This window comes from Oncorhynchus masou, chromosome 31, assembly GCF_036934945.1.
Source record: "Oncorhynchus masou masou isolate Uvic2021 chromosome 31, UVic_Omas_1.1, whole genome shotgun sequence".
NCBI lineage: Eukaryota > Metazoa > Chordata > Actinopteri > Salmoniformes > Salmonidae > Oncorhynchus > Oncorhynchus masou.
Window position 1 is genome coordinate 21,094,861 of NC_088242.1, and position 23,188 is coordinate 21,118,048.

General features: G+C 42.6%; 1 protein-coding gene across 1 annotated transcript in view; it reads right to left on the reverse strand.

Annotated features, from left to right (window-relative positions):
* The window catches only part of phactr2 (phosphatase and actin regulator 2), a 49,099-nt gene that overhangs the window by 17,145 nt on the left and 8,766 nt on the right, over positions 1-23,188 (reverse strand). The window contains exon 2 of the mRNA XM_064950322.1: positions 6,543-6,710. Within this exon, the coding sequence (XP_064806394.1) occupies positions 6,543-6,710 (168 nt within the window). The remainder of the gene's footprint in view (positions 1-6,542; positions 6,711-23,188) is intronic.

Sequence of the window (23,188 nt, forward strand, 5' to 3'; positions counted from 1 at the left end):
ATGGGCAATTTACAGATGGGATATGTACAGGTGCAGTGATCTGTGAGCTGCTCTGACAGCTGGTGCTTAAAGCTAGTGAGGGAGATATGAGTCTCCAGCTTCAGTGATATTTGCAGTTTGTTCTAGTCATTGGCAGCAGAGAACTGGAAGGAAAGGCAGCCAAAGAAGGAATTGGCTTTGGGGGTGAACAGTGAGATATACCTGCTGGAGCGTGTGCTACGGATGGGTGCTGCTATGGTGACCAGTGAGTTGAGATAAGGCGGGGCTTTACCTAGCAAAGACTTATAGATGACCTGGAGCCAGTGGGTTTGGCGACGAATATGAAGCGAGGGCCAGCCAACAAGAGCATACAGTTTGCAGTGGTTGGTAGTGTATGGGGCTTTGGTGACAAAACGGATGGCACTGTGATAGACTGCATCCAATTTGCTGAGTGTTGGAGGCTATTTTGTAAATGACATCGCCGAAGTCAAGGATCGGTAGGATAGTCAGTTTTACGAGGGTGTGTTTGGCAGCATGAGTGAAGGATGCTTTGTTGCGAAATAGGAAGCCGATTCTAGATTTAATTTTGGATTGGAGATGCTTAATGTGAGTCTGGAAGGAGAGTTTACGGTCTAACCAGACACCTAGGTATTTGTAGTTGTCCACATATTCTAAGTCAGAACCGTCCAGAGTAGTGAGCTGGGCGGGCGGGCAGTTGTGGGCAGCGATCGGTTGAAGAGCATGCATTTAGTTTTACCTTCATTTAAGAGCAGTTGGAGGCCACGGAAGGAAAGTTGTATGGCATTGAAGCTCGTCTGGAGGTTAGTTAACCTGTCTGGGAACGGGGTTCCGCGGAACCCCTCGCCAACAGCCAGTGAAATTGCAGGGCGCCAAATTCAAACAACAGAAATCTCATAAATCAAATTTCTCAAATATACAAGTATTAGGCAGCATTTTAAAGATAAAATTCTCGTTAATCCAGCCACAGTGTCGGATTTCAGAAAGGCGTTTACAGCAAAAGCTCCACAAACTATTATGTTAGGTCACCACCAAGTCACAGAAAAACACAGCCATTTTTCCAGCCAAAGAGAGGAGTCACAAAAAGCAAAAATATAGATAAAAAATCATCACTAATCTTTGATGAGCTTCATCAGATGGCACTCATAGGACTTCATGTTACACAATACATGTATGTTTGTTTGATAAAGTGCATATTTATATCCTAAAATCTAATTTTACATTGGCGTTTTATGTTCAGTAGTTCCAAAACATGTAGTGATTTTGCAGAGAGCCACATCAATTTACAGAAATACTCATACTAAACATTGATAATAGATACACCATTTTCAGATTTTAAAAAAACTTTAAGGAAAAAGCATAGCATGCAATAATCTGAGTACGGCGCTCAGAGCCCAAACAGCCAAAGAAATATCCGCCATGTTGTGGAGTCAACAGAAGTCAGAAATAGCATTATAAATATTCACTTACCTTTGATGATTTTCATCATAATGCACTCCCAGGAATCCCAGTTCCACAATAAATGTTTGATTTGTTCGATAAAGTTAATAATTTATGTCCATATACCTCCTACTGTTAGGGCATTTGGTAAACAAATCCAAACGCGCGTGCAAGTCCAGCAGAAAGGTCAGACGAAAAGTCCAAAAAGTTCCGTTACAGTCCATAGAAACATGTCAAACGATGTATAGAATCAATCTTTAGGATGTTTTTAACATAAATCTTCAATAATCTCCCAACCGGAGAATTCCTTTGTCTGTAGAAAAGCAATGGAACGCGAGCTAACTCTCACATGACCGCGCGTCACGAGCCCGTGGCTCTCTGCCAGACATCTAACTCATTCCCCTCTCATTCAGCCCCCCTTCACAGTAGAAGCCTGAAACAATGTTCTAAAGACTGTTGACATCTAGTGGAAGCTTTAGGAAGTGCGAGATGAACAATATCCCACTGTATCTTCAATAGGGGCCGAGTTGAAAAACATCAAACCTCAGATTTCCCACTTCCTGGATTGATTTTTTTTCTCAGGTTTTTGCCTGGCATATGAGTTCTGTTATACTTACAGACATCATTCAAACTGTTTTAGAAACTTCAGAGTGTTTTATATCCAATACTACTAATACTATATTAGCATCTGGGACTGAGTAGCAGGCAATTTACTCTGGGCACGCTTTTCATTCAAAAGTGAAAATGCTGCCCTCTATCCCAATGAAGTTAACACAGCGTCCGAAGAAGGGCCAGAAATTTCGTGTCATCTGCATAGATGTGGATCAGAGAATCACAAGCAGCAAGAGCGACATCATTGATGTATACAGAGAACAAAATCAGCCCGAGAATTGAACCCTGTGGCACCCCCATAGAGTCTGCCAGAGGTCCGGACAACAGGCCCTCTGAACTCTGTCTGAGAAGTCGTTGGTGAACCAGGCGAGGAAGTCATTTGAGAAACCAAGGCTGTTGAGTCTGCCAATATGAATGTGGTGATTGACAGGGTCGAAAGCCTTGGCCAGGTCGATGAATACAGCTGCACAGTATTGGCTTTTATCGATGGCGGTTGTGATATCGTTTAGGACCTTGAGCATGGCTGAGGTACACCCATGACCAGCTCGGGAAACCAGATTGCATAGCGGAGAAGGTACGGTGGGATTCGAAATGGTCAGTGATCTGTTTGTTATTAACTTGGCTTTCGAAGACCTTAGAAAAGGCAGGGTAGGATAGATATAGGTCTGTAGCAGTTTCGGTCTAGAGTGTCTCCCCCTTTGAAGAGGGGGATGACCGCGGAAGCTTTCCAATCTTTGGGGATCTCGGACGATATGAAAGAGGTTGAAAAGGCTAGTAATAGGGGTTGCAACAATTTCTGCAGATACATTTTTTTAGAAAGAGAGGGTCCAGATTGTCTAGCCCGGCTGATTCGTAGGGGTCCAGATTTTGCAGATCTTTCAGAACATCAGCTATCTGATTTGGGTGAAAGAGAAATGGGGAAGGCTTTGTCAAGTTGCTGTGGGGGGTGCAGGGCTGTTGACCAGGGTAGGGGTAGCCAGGTGGAAAGCATGGCCAGCCGTAAAAAAAATGCTTATTGAAATTCTCAATTATCATGGATTTATCGGTGGTGACAGTGTTTCCTAGCCTCAGCTGGGTGAGGGGTGGTTGTTTGACCGTAGACCCATTACAGACACAGGCAATGAGGCAGTGAACGCTGAGATCCTGGTTGAAGACAGCAGGCGTGTAATTGGAGGGCAGGTTGGTTAGGATGATATCTATGAGGGTGCCCGTTTTTACGGATTTGGGGTTGTACCTGGTAGGTTCATTGATAATTTGTGTGAGATTGAGGGCATCAAGCTTAGATTGTAGGATGGCCGGGGTGTTAAGCATGTCCCAGTTTAAGTTAAGGTCACCTAACAGCACGACAGCACCTAACATCATTAATAGTACTTGCATGACAATCTCACAGTGAAGTGTTACATGAGCCTTCAGGTGAGATTGTGTTTGTGTTCAAGAGAATGGATTAGTACTAACTAGAGGCTGTCCAAGGAGAGATAAAAGGAGTAAACTGCATAGGACTAATACAATACCTGGTATGACTAGGGCTGTGGAGGTCTTGACATTTTATCAGATGGTTATTGTCATGCAAATGACTGCCAGTCTCACAGTAATCGACCTTTTAAATTAACATAAAAACAAGTTTAGCATCTCCAGGCATAGGCCTACAAGCCACTGACGCGCGTCTTTGGAACATCTACATTTTAAAAAGAGTAGAATAAATCCATTTACTATACATCACAATAAATCCATTATTTTAGGCAGGTCTAAAGAAACATTATGATATGAATAAAATGTATTTCAGAAGAAAAGAATATGAGTTGTCCTACTGTATGCCATCTGGCTATGTGCCATACCACAGGCTGTAGGCTTGTTCATTTAGTAGACAAGATATTGCTTACAAATCCTGTGCCATTATTTTATATTATATGATTTTATAGTAATATAGAATATAATTGACCTTAGCTGGATAAAATAGAAAATATATATTTTCCCATTCTGGAGTGAGTGAGCATATGGAGTGGCTATGTTGAGTGTAAAAGTGATCATTTGAAACAGGTCCTTATGCTAGATTTAGAGTTATTTGGCCACTTTAGTTGTGAATGATACAAACCTTAGAATGTATATGGGACTACATGGTGCGACTATAGGCTATTGAAGACTTGAGAAAGCCACAAAAAAAAGCTTGCACTCTGTTCCTTGCCTCAGGCTGCACACACTCTTTTTTTCTCACCTTTATTTAACTAGTCAAGTCAGTTAAGAACAAATTCTTATTTTCAATGACGGCCTAGGAACAGTGGGTTAACTGCCTGTTCAGGGGCAGAATGACAGATTTGTACCTTATCAGCTTGATGGTTTGAACTTGCAATGTTCCGGTTACTAGTCCAACACTAACCACTAGTGACCATATTTCACCCATCAGACTATTCTAAATGTAATCTTGTCTTTACTAATATGTCAAAGTTGTTTTGATTTAGAATGGCCCATTATAAAAAAGGGGCAAGAACAGGTGTAGGGAAAAAAAAAGAGATCCACATGCACTCGAATGGAGAAAGGAGGCCGCTTTCCCATAGCTTGTTTTTCAATCATGCAGGGTAGGCTACTCTGGTATTATAGTGGAGCATGTGCTTAATATGAGCAGCTGAAAACTAAATATAGTAGCAGATGGGATCCTCCTCTTTTTAGTGGCAACCATCAAAACTCTGCTCTCATAGGAACACCTATTTCACTCCACTGTTTGAGGAGCATGCAGCCTCTCGCTGTGCGACAGGTTTTTTCCGCCCAAACTCTATGCCATGGGCTGTCCAACCCTGTTCCTGCAGCTTCATTTGGGAAACAAAATCAAATCTGTTAGGGAATATTGATAATAACTTTTTTTCGCAAGAAAACATTTCATTCAACTATTGACAGCCCCCCTCTCTGCACGCTCGAGAAAGGAGAGAGAGGGAAACGCACAGTGGTGAGATATTCTGTAGCTAGGGGTAATGTCAGTCTATTAATTATGAAAATATTTTTTTAAATGCCCTATTACTAGGCTATTTTGGGTGTTTTGAATTAATCATCCCCTTAGAAAGTGCTGTCCATTTAGTTGTATTCGGCTTTGAAACGAGATTCACAACGACCGTGTTTTCCACTCAGTTTCAACCTGTTGTTGAACTTCTTTCTTCAAATTGATCGATCACAGTGAAGTGAGTTTTAAAAGCATGATACTGTTTTGATGATAAGTGTTTGATGTGATTTTTAATGGCATTTGCATTGATGTCAGAGTGGTTTGAGGGACAATAGAGTGCTGAGTACCAGGCCATTAGCGACCTGACGGTCATTAGTGAGTTGGGTACTACCAAAGCATGTCCAGAGTGCATAAAAGGAGATTACAGTGACTCAAAGGTCAAGTGGAATTTTACTGCGGTCATGACTCATGACTGCCGGTGTGGCGGTAATACGGTCATCGCAACAGTCCTAGGTATGACCATTCTTCAGTCCACACCAGAGGAGTATTCTCAAGCCTTCTGAAGCCTTTAGATAATGTAATCTGCTTACCACTTTAATTTAGTCCTAGTTCTTCTAGTTTTCCATAGAAATAGTAACTGACTTTAAGCGTAAAGTTTCACTCATACTAGTTACACGGGAAGGTTGGATTTTATACCACCTTGCATGTGACAGATATTTCGATAGGCTGGCATAGACTGGGGATACACTGCTGACTATTGGCGGCCCAGATACAGCCATCCAACACTTTAGCCATGCAAGAGCACAAAAAGCTGCTTTTGTTCAAATGAGATGCTGCCAGACAATTACTGCCACTGTAACACAGCTAATGGAGAGCATTTGTGTTCGAAAAACAATTATCACACCAAGAGTTGAACCTGAGAAGTCCTTTCCACTACCAGCCAACAGACCTGGGTTCAAATAGTATTGGTTTTCTTTCAAACAGCTGCGCTTGATTGAGCTTGCCTGGCACAATGGAACAAATGGGTTAGAACCAACAATGTAAACCCCACCCAGACAGGCTCCATCAAATGGTGAAAGTATTTGAAAGAAAACTAAAATGATTTGAAGCCAGGTCTAGAATGACATGAAGAGCTCAACATGACTGCATATGATGATCAGATATCACTTCATTTAGTTCTGTGTTACATAGTACAGACAGTAGAGGATGCTTGAGAAATTAAACCCATGATCACACTTCTATTCTTTGGCAGCACCGAATTCATTTCAAACCTGCCCATAGCCAGCCTATATTCTATCGCTCGAGATCTTTACATAAATGTAAATTGTCAATATCACAAGATTTACATTAGTTAAGGTATTCACACTATGTAGCTTGCCAGGCATTTCAGCGTCATGCAAGATACAAACAAATGGCTTTGTGTGTGTGTGTGTGTGGTGGGGGGGGGGGGAAATAACGAATAGAACAAGTGTCATGTTAGCATGAAAACATATGGCATGGCAACAAAGGAATAGTTGGCTACAGCATAATAAAACAGTATGTGACCAGTCTACTTCAGACGTACCTTTGGATAGGTCCTGAAACTTGTCACTGGTTTTCTTCTTGCGCCATTTCCAGGGTTTGAAGATCTTGCCTATAGTGGAGAGCTTCCCCTTCTGCTTCAGTGGAGGAGTCTGGGTGCTGCCCACCACAACATCACAGTTGGACAGAGATGCTTTTTCCAGTCCATCAACTGTGGGAAATCACACAACTGATCAGAAAACGTACTTACTTAGCCCTGTTCATTCCTACGTGGAACATAGGGTTGCAAAACTACTGGTAATTTACCAAGTTATCGGAACTTTCTATAATTGTGGTAATTAACAGGTAATCTATGGTAACTTTGGTAATATATTTGAATTACAAATACATATTTATTAATTCTTATTTCTGTGTACATATTGTCCATGGGTTTCTAGTAAATAGACCAAAGGTTCAAGGGAAAAGAGCCTAATTAATGAAAAAACATTTAATCAAAAATGGCATAATTTTCTATTAACTCTGCAACTCTTCCAACTAATACACTTTTCACAACACACTTTTTTTCACAACTGCCACCAGTTTGGCATCAAAACACTTACAAAACCATATTGACATAGTAAAATAAATAAATATACTTGATATGTTACGAAAATTCCATAAAATCCTGTATGTTTTCGAAACTCCTGTAGTTTACTGGTAAACTTTGAAAGTTACTGGTAATCGACCCTCCATTTGCAACACTATGCTTTAAGAATTACTAAACACAACATGAGAAAGCGGATGTTGCACAATGGTGAATTCACTTCAGTATGCGTCAGAAATAAACATGTACTTTCACATGACTTTATTGAGATTTTCTAGGTCAATCATCATTCAACTTTGTTGCATTTAATAATATATCTTCTTTGCTAAACAAATCATAATCTCCATAGCAAAGCAAAAGAGGAGATAAAACCTTTTGATAACCCACGTGCAGCCCTGTTTCACAGTGATTCATTTGTTGCTGTACTTGGCCTTAGCAACCAGATTCATGTCCTTCCCTAATCCTTTCCATTCCGGTTTGAACGTAAGAAACCAGGGGAATGGGAACAGGCTGGAATGCTAAGGCTGGGGGGGGGGGGGAAAAGTGGTGTAACGTTTCCTCATGCCAAACTTCTCAGGAATAGGGAGGTTCCATGGCTCATGGCTGCTGAATGTTGTTTTCTCTGCACCATCCATCCTTCCATCCATACATACATAAAACGTTGCTAACACAGAGGACAGTGGAAGATTATCCACATATTTATTTGAAAAGATTAAGAAGTGGAATCATCGCCTCAACGATTAACTGTGGTGTCCCCCAAGGCTCAGTCTTAGGCCCCATTCCTTTCCTAATCAGGAAACGCAACATCCAATTCCACGAGAACATAAACACAACCCCAGACTCCCTCTTCTTCATAACACCCAATTCCTCTGGTCCCCAATACCTCATTGAACTCTTCAGCCCCAAACAGTCTTCACGTTCACGCCGGTCAAATTATCAATGACTCCTTGCTGTTCCAAAGACGCACCTAAAAACAATGGGTCACGGAGCATTCTGCTGTCTCGACCCCCGGCTCTGGAACGAGCCCCCCCACACCCCACCCCCATGCCCCAGACCACCACTGCCTTGAAGTCTGAGCTAAAGAAACATTTCTTCAAACTGGATTTCGCTTAATGTGATTGTTGTAGTATCTGTTGTCAGTCTTATACATTCGTTTCAAGTTATTATTTTGTCCATGTCGCCTCCTTTATTAAATGTATGTATCTTGTATAATACGAGGCTGCCTGCAATCTCTTAATTTCTTGCTTAAAGTTTTTTAGCCCTTTAACTAAAAAAATTTCTCCAGCTCTCAATTTAAGGAGCTTTGTGATTTATGTCTGTAAATGAAAAGCGCTCTACAAATGCAATTATTATAGTATGTTTGATGTTTGTTTTGATTGCTGAAGGAGCGCATCCTTGTTCAGGAGAAAAAAAACACTTAATACCCAAGGATGATTTATTAAAATTGAATTAAAGAAAGGTGTTTAAAAAAAACACGGTGGGACAGAAACCCTAACCATCTCAAGAACAACTCAAGCTCTGTTTCATTTAATGTCCAGGTAGCTGTAAATAAGCAGCACAACTGTATATGAAATCATGGGTCTCTGTCTGATGGAGGAGAAGTGAAGTGAGGCCTGTCCAAACAAAAGGGGAACACAAGAGCAACACATGGGAGGTTCCCAAGACAGTGTAAAAAATAATGTGCTTGAGAAACATAGGAAGTGTCAAAGATTTAGGCCCTATTCCAACTACAAGAGATGGAGGAGAGTCTAAGGAGCAGAGGAGCCAAATAGATTTCCACTTTTCAATTCACATTACATAATTGCCTTACCTTTTGTTGTGGCTTGCAATATGACATTCTTGGTCCGCAGCTCAACTTCACCGTACATATCACAGTGGCCACGAGCCAGTAAGCAAACTATTTAACAATGCAAGTAACTTCTCTTCTAAAACATATGACAATATGTTAAATCAAACCATATTACACTCTTGAATAAAGCAACAATCCACAAGCATGTGCAGACAATTAAAGGGTTTATTTTAACATCCGCTACACCATTCCTGGTTGCTAACATTCTAATAGTTCACCTAATTTCAGTTTGTGACAAAGCAAGCAAATATAGTATAGAGAATCATTGTACCATCTAAACCAGTGTGAAAAATCTTTTCCATAACTAAAAATATTGTATTTTCGATGGTGTACAACTCTGAAATTAAAAGACACAAAAGCAAAACTTAACGGGAAGCATAGAAATAATGCACATACAGTTGAAGTCGGAAGTTTACATACACCTTAGAAAAATACATTTAAACTCAGTTTCACAATTCCTGACATTTAATCCTAGTACAAATTCCCTGTTTTAGATCAGTTGGGATTCACCACCTATTTTAAGAATGTGAAATGTCATAAAAGTAGAGAGAATGATTTATTTCAGCTTTAATTTCTTTCATCACATTCCCAGTGGGTCAGATGTTCACATACACTCAGTTAATATTTGGTAGCATTGCCTTGAAATTGTTTAACTTGGGTCAAACGTTTTGGGTAGCCTTCCACAAGCTTCCCAGTTGGGTGAATTTTGGCCCATTCCTTCTGACAGAGCTGGTGTAACTGAGTCAGGTTTGTCGGCCTCCTTGCTCGCACACGCTTTTTCAGTTCTGCCCACAAATATTCTATAGGACTGAGGTCAGGGCTTTGTGATGGCCACTCCAATACCTTGACTTTGTTGTCCTTAAGCCATTTTGCCACAACTTTGGATGTATGCTTGGGTCGTCGTCCATTTGGAAGACCCATTTGCGGCGCCGACAGAGATGGCCGCCTCGCTTCGCGTTCCTAGGAAGCTATGCAGTTTTTTGTTTTTTTACGTGTTATTTCTTACATTAGTACCCCAGGTCATCTTAGGTTTCATTACATACAGTTGAGAAGAACTACTGAATATAAGATCAGCGTCAACTCACCATCAGTACGACCAAGAATATGACTTTCGCGAAGCGGATCCTATGTTCTGCCTTTCAACCAGGACAACGGAATGGATCCCAGCCGGCGACACAAAAAAACGACTTCGTAAAAGAGGGAAACGAGGCGGTCTTCTTGTCAGACAACGGAGATGGGCACATCGTGCCCCACTTCCTCGCATTCTTCTCGCCAATGTCCAGTCTCTTGACAACAAGGTTGATGAAATCCGAGCAAGGGTAGCATTCCAGAGGGACATCAGAGACTGTAACGCTCTTTGCTTCACGGAAACATGGCTCACTGGAGAGACGCTTTCGGATGCGGTGCAGCCAGCGGGTTTCTCCACGCATCGTGCCGACAGAAACAAACACCTTTCTGGTAAGAAGAGGGGCGGGGGCGTATGCCTTATGGCTAACGAGACGTGGTGTGATCACAGAAACATACAGGAACTCAAATCCTTCTGTTCACCTGATTTAGAATTCCTCACAATCAAATGTAGACCGCATTATCTACCAAGAGAATTCTCTTCGATTATAATCACAGCCGTATATATTCCCCCCCAAGCAGACACATTGATGGCTCTGAACGAACTTTATTTGACTCTTTGCAAACTGGAATCCATACATCCTGAGGCTGCATTCATTGTAGCTGGGGATTTTAACAAGGCTAATCTGAAAACAAGACTCCCTAAAATGTATCAGCATATCGATTGCGCCACCAGGGCTGGCAAAACCTTGGATCACTGTTATTCTAACTTCTGCGATGCATATAAGGCCCTGCCCCGCCCCCCTTTCGGAAAAGCTGACCACGACTCCATTTTGCTGATCCATGCCTACAGACAGAAACTAAAACAAGAAGCTCCCATGCTGACGTCTGTCCAACGCTGGTCCGACCAAGCTGATTCCACACTCCAAGACTGCTTCCATCACGTGGACTGGGACATGTTTCGTATTGCGTCAGGCAACAACATTGACGAATACGCTGATTCGGTGTGCGAGTTCATTAGAACGTGCGTTGAAGATGTCGTTCCCATAGCAACGATTAAAACATTCCCTAACCAGAAACCGTGGATTGATGGCAGCATTCGCGTGAAACTGAAAGCGCGAACCACTGCTTTTAATCAGGGCAAGGTGACTGGTAATATGACCGAATACAAACAGTGCAGCTATTCCCTCCGTAAGGCTATCAAACAAGCTAAGCATCAGTATAGAGACAAAGTAGAATCGCAATTCAACGGCTCAGACACAAGAGGTATGTGACAGGGTCTACAGTCAATCACAGACTACAAGATGAAATCCAGCTCAGTCACGGACCAGGATGTCGAGGTCCCAGGCAGACTAAATAACTTTTTGCCCGCTTTGAGCACAATACAGTGCCACTGACACGGCCTGCAACGGAAACATGCGGTCTCTCCTTCACTGCAGCCGAGGTGAGTAAAACATTTAAAACGTGTTAACCCTCGCAATTCCGCAGGCCCAGACGGCATCCCCAGCCGCGCCCTCAGAGCATGCGCAGACCAGCTGGCTGGTGTGTTTACGGACATATTCAATCAATCCCTATACCAGTCTGCTGTTCCCACATGCTTCAAGAGGGCCACCATTGTTTCTATTCCCAAGGAAGCTAAGGTAACTGAGCTAAACGACTACTGCCCCGTAGCACTCACTTCCGTCATCATGAAGTGCTTTGAGAGACTAGTCAATGACCATATCACCTCCACCCTGCCTGACACCCTAGACCTACTCCAATTTTCTTACCGCCCAAATAGGTCCACAGACGACACAATCTCAACCACACTGCACACTGCCCTAACCCATCTGGACAAGAGGAATACCTATGTGAGAATGCTGTTCATCGACTACAGCTCGGCATTTAACACCATAGTACTCTCCAAGCTCGTCATCAAGCTCGAGACCCTGGGTCTCGACCCCGCCCTGTGCAACTGGGTACTGGACTTCCTGACGGGCCGCCCCCAGGTGGTGAGGGTAGGCAACAACATCTCCACCCCGCTGATCCTCAACACTGGGGCCCCACAAGGGTGCGTTCTGAGCCTTCTCCTGTACTTCCTGTTCACCCACGACTGCGCGGCAACGCACGCCTCCAACTCAATCATCAAGTTTGCGGACAACACAACAGTGGTAGGCTTGATTACCAACAACGACGAGACAGCCTACAGGGAGGAGGTGAGGGCCCTCGGAGTGTGGTGTCAGGACAATAACCTCACACTCAACGTCAACAAAACTAAGGAGATGATTGTGGACTTCAGGAAACAGCAGAGGGAACACTCCCCTATCCACATCGATGGAACAGTAGTGGAGAGGCTAGTAAGTTTTAAGTTCCTCGGCATACACATCACAGACAAACTGAATTGGTCCACTCACACAGACAGCATCGTGAAGAAGGCGCAGCAGCGCCTCTTCAACCTCAAGAGGCTGGAGAAATTTGGTTGGTCACCAAACTTCTACAGACGCACAATCGAGAGCATCCTGGCGGGCAGTATCACCGCCTGGAACGGCAACTGCTCCGCCCACAACCGTAAGGCTCTCCAGAGGGTAGTGAGGTCTGCACAACGTATCACCGGGGGCAAACTACCTGCCCTCCAGGACACCTACACCACACGATGTTACAGGAAGGCCATAAAGATCATCAAGGACAACACCCACCCGAGCCACTGCCTGTTAACCCCGCTATCATCCAGAAGGCGAGGTCAGTACAGGTGCATCAAAGCTGGGACCGAGAGACAGAAAAACAGCTTCTCTCTCAAGGCCATCAGACTGTTAAACAGCAACCACTAACATTGAGTGGCTGCTGCCAGCACACTGACTCAACTCCAGCCACTTCAATAATGGGAATTGATGGGAAAGGATGTAAAATATATATCACTAGCCACTTTAAACAATGCTACCTAATATAATGTTTACATACCCTACATTATTCATCTCATATGTATACGTATATACTGTACTCTATCATCTACTGCATCCTTATGTAATACATGTATCACTAGCCACTAACTATGCCACTTTGTTTACATACTCATCTCATATGTATATACTGTACTCGATACCATCTACTGTATCTTGCCTATGCTGCTCTGCACCATCACTCATTCATATCTTTATGTACATATTCTTTATCCCCTTACACTGTGTATAAGATATTAGTTTTGGAATTGTTAGTTAGATTACTTGTTGGTTATTACTGCATTGTCGGAACTGGAAGCACAAGCATTTCGCTACACTCGCATTAACATCTGCTAACCATGTGTATGTGACAAATAAAATTTGATTTGATTTGACTTCCCGACTGATGTCTTGAGATGTTACTTCAATATATCCACATAATTTTCCATCCTTATGATGCCATCTACTTTGTGAAGTGCACCAGTCCCTCCTGCAGCAAAGCACCCCCACAACATGATGCTGCCACCCCTGTGCTTCACGGTTGGGATGGGATTCGTTAGCTTGCAAGCCTCCCCCTTTTCCTCCAAACATAACGATGGTCATTATGGCCAAACTGTTCTATTTTTGTTTCAGCAGAACAGAGGACATTTCTCCAAAAAGTACGATATTTGGCTCCATGTGCAGTTGCAAACCGTAGGTCTGGCTTTTTTATGGCAGTTTTGGAGAAGTGCCTTCTTCCATGCTGAGCGGCCTTTCAGGTTATGTCGATATAGGACTCGTTTCACTGTGGATATAGATACTTTTGTACCCGTTACCTCCAGCATCTTCACAAGGTCCTTTGCTGTAGTTCTGGGATTGATTTGCACTTTTCACACCAAAGTATGTTCATCTTGGTGTTAATACTTGCGTGCTATTGTTTGTACAGATGAACGTGGTACTTTCAGGCATTTGGAAATTGCTCCCAAGGATGAACCAGACTTGTGGTGGTCTACAATTTTCTTCTGAGTTCTTGGCTGATTTATTTTAATTTTTCCATGACGTCAAGCAAAGAGGCACTGAGTTTGAAGGTAGGGATTGAAATACATCCACAGGTACACCTCCAATTGACTCAAATGATGTCAATTAGCCTATCAGAAGCTTCTAAAGCCATGATGTCATTTTCCAAGCTGTTTAAAGGCACAATTCCTTGTGTCATGCACAAAATAGATGTCCTAACCGACTTTCCAAAACTATAGTTTGTTAACAAGAAATTTGTGGAGTGGTTGGAAAACAAGTTTTAATGACTCCAACCTAAGTGTATGTAAACATCCGACTTCGACCACTTCTTAGACATGCTTTTAATGAGAATGACAGATCTATAACTCACATTTCAATGTGAATTTGGTTGGGTCGCCCAAAAAGTTATTGCAACTGTAAATTAGCTGACAAAAAAACCCCAATTCATGCTCTCTAGCTAATTAACATTAACAACATTCGTCATAATCAAGTAATGTTAGCATATAATAATGAAAGTATACCCCTCCCATACGAATATAAAAGTACCGTACCGTTATCATACAATGTCATTCATATTATAGTATAGGCTACACAGCTATGTAACACTAGGTAGCTCAACAAAATCATTTCGGCATCCTCACATAAACGTGCTGGCTATAGCTGAATACTGACGCTTAGCTGAACCATAGCTAGATAGTAGCTAGTGTCAGCCTAAAAGCTCCCGTATTAAAGTTACCTTAGAACACACCAGGCTTAATTTTATAAATATCATGGAAGTCATAATATGAGGTACAAGCAAAATCTCGACTGAAAACATTGATCATTCCCTTTGGAGCTGCTTCTCTCGGTGGAGGCCCAGTGCAGTCAAAAAACACTATTGAAATGTAAAGCTACGGCAACAATTTCAGAATGTAACAGGCTGTTACTACAATTTCATGTAAAAAACAACAACAATAAAACAGGAAAATCTGGAAAATATTTGGAGTGGAGGCTCCTCAGAGGAGCAAGGGGTGGACCACCCTCCTCAGGGAAATTTCATAAAAATAGTGAAACACTAAAGTTATCCTTTTTAGATAAAACTATACTAAATATATTCATATGTCACCAAATAATTTATTAAAACACACTGTTTTGCAATGAAGGTCCATAGTAACTTCAACAGCACTCTCTGGTGTAGCCAGAGGACAGCTAGCTTCTGCCCTCTTCAAGGTACATTGACTTCAATACAAAACCAAGGAGGCTCGTTGTCCTCACTCCCTTCCATAGTCCTACATGGTAATTTTGACCACCACTGGAGGACGGCCTCCAACCAATCAACGCTTTTGCAGTAGGAACTGAGATGTTGTCCATCCAATCATAGGGTTAGGATCAGAGAATTAACCTAGTGTGTTGTATTGGGGTTGTGCTGCAGACCATTATGGGGGGTGTTCCATGTGTTGAGAGGCTTGGTGAGTTGGTGACATTATTAGATAGATATTGAAAAGTGATAGTTGAGCAATTTTTTGTATATAATTCAATTCAAATTAGTTTCTTCAAATTACAGGAGACGGAGGTAGATTATAAATAGTTTTCTTGATTTTAGAACTTTATTTTTGTGTCTAGCTACTGCAATTTATATCAAACTTCAGTAGCTTGCTAGCTACCAGCTCGAGTGTGCAGTTTTCATTGCATATTTTGTTTACTTTTTGTTTAAGAACCCCTTTCATTCTCTGGGGTACACGGAAAAGGTGCAAATTAAAACCGTGGGTCGACCTCTGCCTGAGATCAGTTTCATGAAGAAGGATGAAAAGGTGAGGGCATTCAATATTAATTGGCATCAAAAGTATAGCTGGTTAACATGGAGCCTTTCATCAAGCCGCTTGTATTGCTGGCCCTGTCTGCTTTTTGGAAAGTGAGTCTTGGGCGAAAGGGGGGGTATAGTGACCCGAAGAACATTGATCGTTCAGCTGAACAGCAAAACAAAAGCAGGGAGCATATAAATGCCCACATCAGATTCAAGCTTCAGGGAAAAAGCTGCATCGATCATGACAAAGGTCTGCGTATTCAAACTGTGCAACACAATGAGAAAGTAAGAATAAACAGGGATGATGTTCTCAAGCGGCTTATCAACACCACTGCGTTTTTGGGCATGCAAGAATTGGCTTTTAGAGAACACGACAAGAGGGATAGTTCAGCTAACAAGTGCAACTACAAGGAGCTTGCAGCGGTAATTGCACATTATGATGCTTTCTACTGTCTTTTCTGGGATGAATCTCAAATATAACATTTACATTTGTATTTTTTTCTTTTTTTCGTGGTATCCAAATTGGTAGTGGCAGTCTAGTCTCATCGCTGCAACTCCCGTACGGACTTGGGAGAGGCAAAGGTCAAGAGCCGTGCGTCCTCCGAAACACAACCCAAACAAGCCGCACTGCTTCTTGACAATGCCCACTTAACCCGGAAGCCAGCCGCACCAATGTGACGGAGGAAAACACTGTACACCTGGCGATCCTGTCAGCGTGCACTGCGCCCAGCTCGCCACGGAAGTTGCTAGTGCGCGATGGGACAAGGACATCCATGCCGGGCAAAACCCTCCCCTAACCTGGACAATGCTGGACAAATTGTGCGCCGCTGCCCCATGGGTCTCCCTGTCGCGGCTGGCTGCGACAGAGCCTGGACTCGAACCCAGAATCTAATGTGGCACAGCTAGCACTGCGATGCAGTGCCTTATAGGCCACTGCGCCACTCGGGAGGCCATATATTTTGATTTGTTTAACACTTTTTTGGTTACTACATGATTCCATATGTGTTATTTCATAGTTTTGATGTCTTCACTATTATTCTACAATGTAGAAAATAGTAAAAAATAAAGTAAAACCCTGGAATGAGTAGGCGTGTCCAAACTTTTGACTGGACACACACACACACACATATACATATATATACATATATATATATATATATACACATATATATACACACATATATATACACACACACACACACACACACACACACACACACATATATATATATATATATATATATATATATATATATATACACAGTGCCTTGCGAAAGTATTCGGCCCCCTTGAACTTTGCGACATTTCAGGCTTCAAACATAAAGATATAAAACTGTATTTTTTTGTGAAGAATCAACAACAAGTGGGACACAATCATGAAGTGGAACGACATTTATTGGATATTTCAAACTTTAACAAATCAAAAACTGAAAAATTAGGCGTGCAAAATTATTCAGCCCCTTTACTTTCAGTGCAGCAAACTCTCTCCAGAAGTTCAGTGAGGATCTCTGAATGATCCAATGTTGACCTAAATGACTAATGATGATAAATACAATCCACCTGTGTGTAATCAAGTCTCCGTATAAATGCACCTGCACTGTGATAGTCTCAGAGGTCCGTTAAAAGCGCAGAGAGCATCATGAAGAACAAGGAACACACCAGGCAGGTCCGAGATACTGTTGTGAAGAAGTTTAAAGCCGGATTTGGATACAAAAAGATTTCCCAAGCTTTAAACATCCCAAGGAGCACTGTGCAAGCGATAATATTGAAATGGAAGGAGTATCAGACCACTGCAAATCTACCAAGACCTGGCCATCCCTCTAAACTTTCAGCTCATACAAGGAGAAGACTGATCAGAGATGCAGCCAAGAGGCCCATGATCACTCTGGATGAACTGCAGAGATCTACAGCTGAGGTGGGAGACTCTGTCCATAGGACAACAATCAGTCGTATATTGCACAAATCTGGCCTTTATGGAAGAGTGGCAAGAAGAAAGCCATTTCTTAAAGATATCCATAAAGTGTTGTTTAAAGTTGACCTGAGACTGGGAAGGAGATTTGTCTTCCAACAAGACAATGATCCAAAACATAAAGCAAAATCTGCTGTTTTGCAAGGAGGAATGGGAAAAAATTTCAGTCTCTTGATGTGCAAAACTGATAGAGACATACCCCAAGCGACTTACAGCTGTAATCGCAGCAAAAGGTGGCGCTACAAAGTATTAACTTAAGGGGTCTGAATAATTTTGCACGCCCAATTTTTCAGTTTTTGATTTGTTAAAAAAGTTTGAAATATCCAATAAATGTCGTGACATCCAATCCTCGTTTGCTAAGTCAAACGACACCGCTGGTTCTGCTCACACTGCCCTACCCTGTGCTCTGACCTCTTTCTCCCCTCTCTCTCCAGATGAAATCTCGCTTCTTGTGACGGCCGGCCGCCCAACAACCTGCCCGCTTGACCCTATCCCCTCCTCTCTTCTCCAGACCATTTCCGGAGACCTTCTCCCTTACCTCACCTCGCTCATCAACTCATCCCTGACCGCTGGCTACGTCCCTTCCGTCTTCAAGAGAGCGAGAGTTGCACCCCTTCTGAAAAAACCTACACTCGATCCCTCCGATGTCAACAACTACAGACCAGTATCCCTTCTTTCTTTTCTCTCCAAAACTCTTGAACGTGCCGTCCTTGGCCAGCTCTCCCGCTATCTCTCTCAGAATGACCTTCTTGATCCAAATCAGTCAGGTTTCAAGACTAGTCATTCAACTGAGACTGCTCTTCTCTGTATCACGGAGGCGCTCCGCACTGCTAAAGCTAACTCTCTCTTCTCTGCTCTCATCCTTCTAGACCTATCGGCTGCCTTCGACACTGAACCATCAGATCCTCCTCTCCACCCTCTCCGAGTTGGGCATCTCCGGTGCGGCCCACGCTTGGATTGCGTCCTACCTGACAGGTCGCTCCTACCAGGTGGCGTGGCGAGAATCTGTCTCCTCGCCACGCGCTCTCACCACTGGTGTCCCCCAGGGCTCTGTTCTAGGCCCTCTCCTATTCTCGCTATACACCAAGTCACTTGGCTCTGTCATAACCTCACATGGTCTCTCCTATCATTGCTATGCAGACGACACACAATTAATCTTCTCCTTTCCCCCTTCTGATGACCAGGTGGCGAATCGCATCTCTGCGTGTCTGGCAGACATATCAGTGTGGATGACGGATCACCACCTCAAGCTGAACCTCGGCAAGACGGAGCTGCTCTTCCTCCCGGGGAAGGACTGCCCGTTCCATGATCTCGCCATCACGGTTGACAACTCCATTGTTTCCTCCTCCCAGAGCGCTAAGAACCTTGGCGTGATCCTGGACAACACCCTGTCGTTCTCAACTAACATCAAGGCGGTGGCCCGTTCCTGTAGGTTCATGCTCTACAACATCCGCAGAGTACGCCCCTGCCTCACACAGGAAGCGGCGCAGGTCCTAATCCAGGCACTTGTCATCTCCCGTCTGGATTACTGCAACTCGCTGTTGGCTGGGCTCCCTGCCTGTGCCATTAAACCCCTACAACTCATCCAGAACGCCGCAGCCCGTCTGGTGTTCAACCTTCCCAAGTTCTCTCACGTCACCCCGCTCCTCCGCTCTCTCCACTGGCTTCCAGTTGAAGCTCACATCCGCTACAAGACCATGGTGCTTGCCTACGGAGCTGTGAGGGGAACGGCACCGCAGTACCTCCAGGCTCTGATCAGGCCCTACACCCAAACAAAGGCACTGCGTTCATCCACCTCTGGCCTGCTCGCCTCCCTACCACTGAGGAAGTACAGTTCCCGCTCAGCCCAGTCAAAACTGTTCGCTGCTCTGGCCCCCCAATGGTGGAACAAACTCCCTCACGACGCCAGGACAGCGGAGTCAATCACCACCTTCCGGAGACACCTGAAACCCCACCTCTTCAAGGAATACCTAGGATAGGATAAAGCAATCCTTCTCACCCCCCTTAAATGATTTAGATGCACTATTGTAAAGTGGCTGTTCCACTGATGTCAGAAGGTGAATTCACCAATTTGTAAGTCGCTCTGGATAAGAGCGTCTGCTAAATGACTTAAATGTAAATGTGTCGTTCTACTTCATGATTGTGTCCCACTTGTTGTTGATTCTTCACAAAAAAATACAGTTTTATATCTTTATGTTTGAAGCCTGAAATGTGGCAAAAGGTCGCAAAGTTCAAGGGGGCCGAATACTTTCGCAAGGCACTGTATATTTGTGTACCCGAGGGAATTTTTGCAAAAAGTCTAGTGAATGTGAAGACTCTCTTAAAAGCAGCAATCCTTAGTTGAAACAATAACAACTCCAACTCCCCGCCCGTTTCAGAAAAAGTCTAAAAGATGGGGCTGGCGAAATGCAACCACTCAAATTCATACAGCTATGGATGCAAGGACTGACCATCCATGATATCAAAACCATAGTTTTATCCATGTTTTGAGGCTATATAGTGTTTGTTCACATTCATACTGTACAAAAATATAAATGCAACCATTTCAAAGATATTACTGAGTTACAGTTCATAAAAGGAAATCAGTCAATTGAAATAAATAAATTAGCGATCCTGTCAGCGTGCACGGCCCTAATCTATGGATTTCACAAGACTGGGCTGTGGTGCAGCCATGGGAGAGCATAGGCCCACCCACTTGGCAGCCAGGCCCACCGACTGAGGAGCCAGGCCCAACCAATCAGAATGTGTATTTCCCACAAAAGGGTTTCATTTCAGACAAATACTTCTCAGCACCACCCTCAGGTGAAGAAGCCTGATGTGGAGGTCCTGGGGTGGCGTGGTTACACATGGTCTGCAGTTGTGAGCCCGGTTGGACATACTGCCAAATTCTCTAAAACAATGTTGGAGGCAGCTTATGGTAGAGAAATTAACATTCAATTTTCTAGCAAGAGCTCCGGTGGACATTCCTGCAGTCAGCATGCCAATTGCACGCTCCCTCAACTTGGGACATCTGTGGCATTGTGTTGTGTGACAAAACAGCATATTTTAAAGTAGCTTTTTATTGTCCCCCAGCACAAGGTGCACCTGTAATGATCAGTAGTGAAAAAAGTACCCAATTGACATACCTGAGTAAAATAAAGATTCATAGAAACGGACTTAAGTCAAAGTCATCCAGTAAAATACTACTTGAGTAAGTCAAAATATTTGATTTTAAATATACTTAAGTATCAAAAAGTAAAAGTATAAAAATCTTCACATTAAGCAAACCAGACAGCACAATTTATTTTTCATTTATTGATAGCTAGGGCACACTCCAACACTCAGATATAATTTACATAAGAAGCATGTGTGTTTAGTGAGTCCGTCAGATCAGAGGCAGTAGAGGGATGTTCTCTTGATAAGTGCGTGAATTGCATTCAACATGTTACGAGTACTTTTTGTGTCAGGGAAAATGTATTTTTACTTAAGTACATTAAGTACTGGTAATGATCATGTTGTTTAATCGGATTCTTAATAATCCATCCACCTGACAGGGTTGGCATATCTAAAGGTTTTTGTGCATATGGAACATTTCTGGGATTTTTTTTATTTCAGCTCATGAAACTAACACTTGACATGTTGCGTTTATATTTTTGTTCAGTGTACTTTGCTTACAAACATTGGATTAAAACAAGGTTATATGTTGGGTTCTGATGGGGTATGACAGTTGAACTAAGCTCATGAGACATTTATAAATTATATTCTTCGAGAATCAAATGGGTACATATCATTAACTTAGAACTCCAAAAATGTACATTACCATTCAAAAGTTTGGGGTCACATGTCCTTGTTTTTTAAATAAAAGCACATTTTCTCTCCGTTAAAATAACAAAATTGATCAGAAATACAGTGTAGACATTGTTAATGTTATGACTATTGTAGCTGGAAACAGCTGCTTTTTAATGGAATATCTACATAGGCGTACAGAGGCCCATTATCAGCAACCAAACCAATGGCATATTGTGTTAGCTAATCCAAGTTTATAATTTTAAAAGGCTTAATTGATCATTAGAAAATAATTTTGCAATTATGTTAGCACAGCTGAAAACTGTTGTGCTGATTAAAGCAGCGATAAAACTGGCCTTCTTTAGACTAGCTGAGAATCTGGAGCATCAGCATTTGTGGGCCCAATAACAGGCTCAAAATGGCCAGAAACAAAGATCTTTCTTCTGAAACTCGTCAATCTATTCTTGTTCAGAGAAATGAAGGCTATTCCATGTGAGAAATTGCCATGAAACTGAAGATCTCGTACAACGCTGTGTACTACTCCCTTCACAGAACAGCACAAACGGTCTCTAACCAGAATAGAAAGAGGAGTGGGAGTTCCCAGTGCACAACTGAGCAAGTGGACAAGTACATTAGAGTGTCTAGTGTGAGAAACAGATACCGCACAAGTCCTCAACTGGCAGCTTCATTAAATAGTACCTGCAAAACACCAGCCTCAACGTCAATAGTGAAGAGGGAACTCCGGGATGCTGGCTTTCTAGACAGAGTTGCAAAGAAAAAGCCAGATCTCAGACTGGCCAATAAAAAGAAAAGATTACGAGAAAAGAACACAGACACTGGACAGAGGAAAAAAGTGTTATGGACAGACAATTCTAAGTTTGAGGTGTTCGGATCACAAAGAAGAACATTCGTGAGATGCAGAAAAATGTAAAGATGCTGGAGGAGTGGGAGATTTGTACAGGGTAAAAGGGATCTTGAAGAAAGAAGGCTATCACTCCATTTTGCAACGCCATGCCAAACCCTGTGGACGGCACTTAATTGGAGTCAATTTTGTCCTACAACAGGACAATGACCCAAAGCACAGCTCCAAACTATGCAATAACTATTTAGGGAAGAAGCAGTCAGCTGGTATCCTGTCTATAATGGAGTGGCCAGCTCAGTCACCAGATCTCAACCCTATTGAGCTGTTGTGGGAGCAGCTTGACCGTATGGTACGTTACAAGTGCCCATCAAGCCAATCCAACTTGTGGGAGGTGCTTCAGAAAGCATGGGGTGAAATCTCTTCAGATTACCTCAAATTTACAATTAGAATGTCAAAGGTCTGCAAGGCTGTAATTGCTGCAAATTTAGGATTCTTTGACGAAAGCAAAGTTTGAAGAACACACTTATTTCAATTAAAAATCATTATTTATAACCTTGTCAACATCTTGACTATATTTCCTATTCATTTTGCAACTCATTTCATGTATGTTTTCATGGAAAACAAGGACATTTCTAAGTGACCCCAAACATTTGAATGGTAGTATATGTAGCAACTACAGATTTTCCCTTTGAGTAATAGCACGTAGTACAAAAGCACACCAACATCTCCAGTATACTCAACACTTCCTTTTTAGATTTGCTGTTCACTGCAGTGCACAAGGATGAGCCTATATGTATATTTTTCTCAAGGATTCAAAAGCGGAAGCACGAAGGTAGTTCAAAGGTTAATTGCTGGAAGCGTCAAAAAGGCCATATAGGTTAACATTACCTACCTTAGGAGGT